The sequence below is a fragment of the Lithobates pipiens genome, unplaced genomic scaffold, assembly GCF_037356315.1.
Source record: "Lithobates pipiens isolate NorthernLeopardFrog02 unplaced genomic scaffold, aLitPip1_a1.2 Scaffold_8, whole genome shotgun sequence".
Taxonomy (NCBI): Eukaryota; Metazoa; Chordata; class Amphibia; order Anura; family Ranidae; genus Lithobates; species Lithobates pipiens.
Window position 1 is genome coordinate 538381785 of NW_027507903.1, and position 6603 is coordinate 538388387.

At 43.0% G+C, this 6603-nt stretch overlaps 1 protein-coding gene across 1 annotated transcript in view; it reads left to right on the top strand.

The window, feature by feature from the left end:
• NPC1L1 (NPC1 like intracellular cholesterol transporter 1) overlaps positions 1-3311 on the top strand; it is a 67511-nt gene extending 64200 nt beyond the window's left edge. Inside the window, exon 20 of the mRNA XM_077469672.1 lies at positions 359-3311. Within this exon, the coding sequence (XP_077325798.1) occupies positions 359-579 (221 nt within the window). The 3' untranslated portion in view covers positions 580-3311. The remainder of the gene's footprint in view (positions 1-358) is intronic.
• Positions 3312-6603: the final 3292 nt, after the last annotated feature.

Genomic DNA, 6603 nt, shown 5'->3' on the forward strand with positions numbered 1-6603 from the left:
AGCACGGATTGGTGTGTTACCAATGGCTGTAAGAGCTGATTAATGCGTTCTATTGGGGGTGGTGGTGGGGGGATCCCCCTGTCAGAACTCAGTAGCACAGCTGGAGAGATTGCTGTACTAACATTGATTAGTTAGTACACCCGCTGGGTTGTAGAAAAAAAAAACTGAATGTGTGTACTAGGCATTAGAGAGGAGTCCTGCAAACATATATAGTGGATGAACGATCATGGCATTCCATCCTATAATTTCACAAATATCCAAATCCAAGAAGCACATTGTAGTTCCTTCAACAAGTCTGGTAGTCCTCCCCTATTTACAAAAACTTTAAGATCTGACCTTTGTAATTATTTCCATGCAGGTCCTAATGTCAGCCGAGCAGTCTTACTACTTCAGCAGCAAAAAGAAGAGCGAGAGAAAAGGCTGGAAAATGGTGTAAATGTATATACTAACCCTGACTTCCAAGAAGATGAGAAGAACACAAATGTATATACTGGAATTGATTTCCAGGAAAATGAGAGGAACACAAACAAATATAGCAACCTTAACTCACAGGAAGATGAGAAGAACAAAAAGGCGTAGGTTTAATCTAAAGCCTCATACACACGATCGGACTTTGTACAAACTTTCCTGTGGATTTTTGTACAAAGGGCGTCGGCCGAGAACTTGTATTGCATACACACAGCAGGACTTTTTCAGCCAACTTTCACCAAATCACGTGGTGTTTCTGCTCTTTACCGCCACCTTTGGTCAACTTCTGTATTGTTGTCTGATCTTTTGCATTGGTTCTGAGCATGCCTGTTTGTACTTTGTACAAAAGTCCTATGGTTTACTGTACACACGATCAGACTTTGCTCCATCGGACTTTTGTTGCCAGAAAGTTTGTCCGTTTGCACAGCCAACAAAAGTCTAATGAAAACTGAAAAAGTATGTCCGATGGATCGTACACACGGTCGGATTTTGCTCCAAAACAGCTAATTTGCATGTTTGTTGTCAAAAAGTCAGATCGTGTGTACGGGCCTTAAGAAACAGAACAAATCTTGAGGCTGTATTTGCTCTAGTGCAAGGGCTTCTCAATTACCTCAAGAAATAATCTTATTGGCCACTACTAAGGGCCATTGACCAGCACACAGCTGCAATAAAAGTCAAAACGATAACAGGAACTACAGAGATTATACTAGATGTCAAGAGATGGCTCTTGTTTTCCAACTATTTCGCTGCTCATTTGGACATTGCCTACTCATTTACAGCTGTATATACGTATATATTCATTTTCTGTTAATATTAGAAAGAAAACATTGTACAATAAAACTGTATTTTTGCACCAGTTTTGTTTTAGTAAGTGATTTTTTAAAATTTGAATTGTCACAGAGTAACTATAAAATATCAGTCTACCTCTCCCTGCTTAAAAAAAAAAAGCTTTTTTACACTTGTGGCCAATTTTCAGCAGATTATCAGCAGAGCATATGTACTGTAAAGGGGCATATGAAGTGTTCTCTAACTCTTTCCTAACAGGCTCCAGTGATCTGAGGCACATTGCATTGGCCCGCAAGAGTGCTCCAGACTTTACCCCTCTGAGAGAACCTGTTGGTCCCTCTGGTTCTCCTGCCCAAAAGTATTCCCCTATGGGTAATAAATAAACAAGCTCCAAGGTCCATAGCAAGCTCCATAAAAAGATGGTGGACTTCACTAGAGAACCTTAAGTGATATTGGTGACAATGATGTCCCCTATGGAGCTTGCTTTGGACCACATTGCAATCACTGTTGTAATGTGTTTGGGTATGAACCCAAACACGTTACAACAGTGATTACAATATGGTAGAAAGAAAGAAAGAAATAGGCAGAGGGAGACCTGTGCCCTAGCAGTGGGTAGAACATAGTCCCAGGGGAAAGTAATTGATCTTAGCCCACCAAGTGGGAAAAGCCCTTATGCTTCTTCCCCAAATGGGGCATCTCACATGGCTACATCCTCTTCTACGGACGGGTCCAAGAAAATAAATGTTGCATGCGTCTCCTCAAAGAGGGCCTCTTCACTAAGCCATCAACTTATATTGCGCTGCAGAAACACCCCTGACTGGCAGGGCACAGTTGGCAAGCACCCTTAGTTGGGGGGGGGGGGCGGGCATGTTTAAGGGTTTTATTGAAGGTCCTGCCAAAGCTGCAGACACTTACACACTTGTACCAATAAATAGAGGAATCTTGTTGTGGCTCGGGAGAACTACAATGGGAATCTCTATTGCACTCCTTAGGGTCCTTTCACACGGGGCGGATCAGTGCTGATCTGCCACGTGGATATCTGCTTGCTCAGCGGGGATCGCCGGAGCGATCTCCGCTGAGCAGGAAGATGACAGGTCCGTCTCTGCACACTGCGCAGGGACGGACCTGTCACATCGCCGCTCTCCCCTATGGAAGATCGGGTGACGACGAACCTCAGTGACCCGATGACGGATGGAAAAATAGCTTTTTCCTCCGTCACACTTTTTCGGATCGGAGCGGGTCGGATGTCAGCGGACTTGTCACTGCTGACATCTGACGCTCCATAGACCTCTATGGAGCATCCGTTCAGGTCCGCCTGAAAAACTGACAGGCGGACCTGAACAGATGGTCCGTGTGAAAGGGGCCTTACACATGTGCAGTATATAACAATCTTTCTCTGCACATAAGCTGATTTTTTTCTATTAAATATTACAGGACTGTATTTAGACATGCTGCCTAGGCAAACCCTAATTACGATGTCCTTTTGTACAAACCACTCCTCTTGTGTCACATGATTATTTTAGTAAAAGCAACAGGTGAATATTATGTTGGGGACAGAATGAATCCTGCTTTGTATGTACAGATAACCAAACTGTGACTGAGAGGGAATAAACATCCATACACAGTGAATCCCACTGGTCCTCATGCTTACCTGTAGACCTGGGGTGTATATTTAGAGATTTTGTCTTTTTCTTGGAGGGGTTTATCTGTATCCCCTGCTTTCTTTCCCTGGGGTATTGTATTGGTTTTCACATAGGACCACATCTGCACGTCATTGGATCAAATTATTACATTTCCACATGGTCTGATGAAGCAGACTGTGTTTGTGAAATGAGTATAACAGCCACATTGCAACTAGAACCCTAATACATCCTGCTAGACAAACTCGACTTACCTCAGGATAGAGTATGGGCATTATATTATAACTGCCAAAGGGCAATTATATGTAACTCTGTGGGAACATTGTATGGTTGTTCATTGCATGGTGTTTTGTGCATTTTATAAAGTGTCATTTTTATGAAATTGCAAATAAAGATTTATTGATTTTTACCCAAAAAGTTTGTGTATAAGTATAATGAGACAGGGTGACACCTTAGAATTCCTATTGTCATCTTTGGCTTTATTGTTCCTCAGTACAGGGATATGGTGTTCTGTTTCACTCCACTATGAGCAGATTGAATTAGACCACCAAACCAGAGAAAGGGCCTTACAACACCTCTCAACATTCTCAGTACTTGTTCTATCCTTCAATCCTGAACTCAGCGTCAAAAGTTTTTAATCTGTAACACTGTTCTGAATCATTTTCATTAAATACTGATCCTGATGACATCCATAAGGAAGTTGGCAGCGGACCTGCCATGGGAGTATCTATATTTCCTTACTATATATAAAAACTCTCTCTGCATGGAAAACGATGCACTTAAAGGGGTTGTAAATCTTCATGTTTTTTCAATTTAATTCACCCTCTGCATTAAGGTGAAAAAACTTCTGACAGTGACCCCCCTTCACCTGAGGCCTTCGTTCCCTCGGCGGAGACGCGCTGTACTCCCTACCCGGAGTTCTTGGGTCTTGATTGGATAGATTGATAGCAGCGCAGCCATTGGCTCCCACGGCTGTCAATCAAATCCAATGACGCATGCGCCGGGGGCAGAACCGAGCGCCTCCGGGGGACCCCAGAAGAGGGTGATAGGGGCCACTCTGTGCAAAACAAACTGCACAGTGGAGGTAAGTATGCCATGTTTGTTATTTTAGAAAACAAAAAAAAAAAATTGCCTTTACAATCACTTTAATGTGTGGACTGATGTCTCTTCTTAGCCCTTGTACACACGGTTGGACATTCCGACAACCAAATCCGTCGGATTTTGTCCCACAGATTTTGTCCGAAACTGGTGTTGCATACACACGGTCGGACAAAGTCTGATCGTTCGTAACGTGATGACGTTATTTTGTTACGACGGAACTACGTTTAGGCTAGTAGCCAATAGCTTTGGTCTAGAAATTTGATTTGAACACGCGTGGCACTTTGTCCCATCGGAATTCTCTAATTCGGATGTTGTCGGAAAACTTTATAGCCCAACTCTAAAACTTTGTCGGTCGGATTATCCGACAACACGGTCCGATTGGACACTTTCCGTCGGAATTTCCGACCGTGTATACAAGGGCTAAAAGTAGAACTATAGGCAAAACTTTTTTCTTTTCATTTTTTGATAGAGCTAAGCCCCATACACACGGGTCGAATGTCGGCCAACATTCGGCCTGTGCATGCTGCAGCCAATCGGACAGAAGCCATGGCATAACAGAAAAGGGTCCGCTGACCGACTCCCAATCAGCACTCTCAGCCAATGGTTGAGAGCGTTGACTGGAGTGTTGTGGCGGGGCTGTCGCCCTGTTAGAACACAATAGAACAGCAGGGGAGATTGTTGTACTAACATCACATTGTAAGTACAGCAGCTCCAACCTGAGCAGTCTGTTTTTTTTTCATTCAGCCCGCTGGGTTGAACGAAAAAAAGAACCTGCAGTGTGTACTAGGCTTAAGGGAGGGTTATAACCCCTGTCAGATTTTTTTTTCACCATCTGTATCCCATTTCCCTTCACTTCCTGTCTCATAGCCCTGAAAATGAAGGGAATGCCTTGGGGACCCCCAGGTCATCAGAATTAGTGATTTCCCCATCTATTTCTTTTCTGGGGACAACCTATCATTTTGAATTTTCTTTTACTTTACCTTTCAATGATAATGGTAAAAGAGAGAGGGTGAATATCCCTAACGGGGACACAGACTGCGATAAAAACTGACAAGCGTTCTAATCCCTCTCTACTCCATCCGAATCTAAGAAAAAAGTTTTGCTTTTAGTTATACTTTAAACATTGTTAAAGAGACTCTCTTAGGCCTCTTTCACACGGATGGACCGTTCAGGTCCACCTGTCAGTTTTTTAGGTGGACCTGAACGGACGCTCCATAGACCTTCCGCAGCAAATTGTGTATCACAGTCAGCATCCCATTTGCTCAGTTAATTTGATGTCCTCTGTTCCCCCACGTTCATTCTTTTTTGGAAAACCCACATTTATTCCAGAGAGCTTTTCATGGTGGCATACCAATTCCCTTATCACTTTAGCAAACCTCCAAATAGGAGGAGTATTTGCTACCTTTGATCTCCTACGCACGCAGAAACAAATTCCGCTTCGGGAGTTCTTCCACTACTTGCAGATTAGGCATTTCTTTACCTCCCATCATGGTCTCTCCACAACCTCCCCAACTACATTCTATAAAAGGCTTTGCCATGACTTTCCCCGAGGTAAGGGTCCCATTTCAGACCTCTACAAATCAGATATCGCTTCCAATTTTACTATTACGCTCCCTTATATGCGCTGATAGATTTCAAGAGACTGGCAAACTGTCTTTTGTTTCAGCATTTCTTCAGGAAAAAAAAATGTTAGGAAACAAACCCTTTGCCTCATTGTCCACTGACATTATTTGTTTAAAAAAAATGTGGCATCTCAATTTTATTTTACAAGAAGTACAGTATCTCACAAAAGTGAATACAACCCTCACATTTTTTGTAAATATTTTATTATATCTTTTCACGAGGAGCCTCCTTTAATGAGGAGGGTGCAGATCAGCTGGGAGTAAAGATGGCCAAAAAGTTAGAGGGATTTTTAAACTAGGTGATGGGGGAGGGCCCAGAGGTAGAGATAATTAGCACAGAATATATTCCAGAGGGTAGTATTGGGGGCATTAGTGGTAGGTTGACTAAAGCACATAAACCCAAGGTAAGTATAGTAACAAGTCCTAGTTGCAATCTCGGAAAACCAATAAGAGGATAGTTAGTATGTGACCAGTCTAAACTACGTGGCATGTTCACGAAAGGCCAGGAGCCTGGCGGACAAGATGGGTAAACTAGAGATACTTTTTTACGAGGAGGATTTGGATTTTGTGGGAATTTCAGAGACCTGGTTCAACAGCTCTCATGATTGGCTGGCAACCATTCAAGGGTATACCCTTTATCGCAGGGATAGAGAGGGTAAAAAAGGGGAAGGGGTATGCCTATATATCAAGAATAATGTACAAGTGAATGTGAGAGATTACATCACTAAGGGAGCTAGGAAGGAGGTGGAATCCTTATGGGTAGAGCTCCAAAGGGATGAAACTAAGGGGAAAATAATACTGGGAGTATGCTATAGGCCCCTAACCTGAGGGAGGAGGGGGAGACAGATCTCCTATCATAAGTTGGATTAGCAGCAAGGATGGGAAGTGTTATCATAATTGGGGATTTTAATTATCCAGACATAGACTGGGCGGAGGGAACCACTCGTTCGTCTAAGGCTCGTCAGTTCCTAAATGTCTTGCAGGAC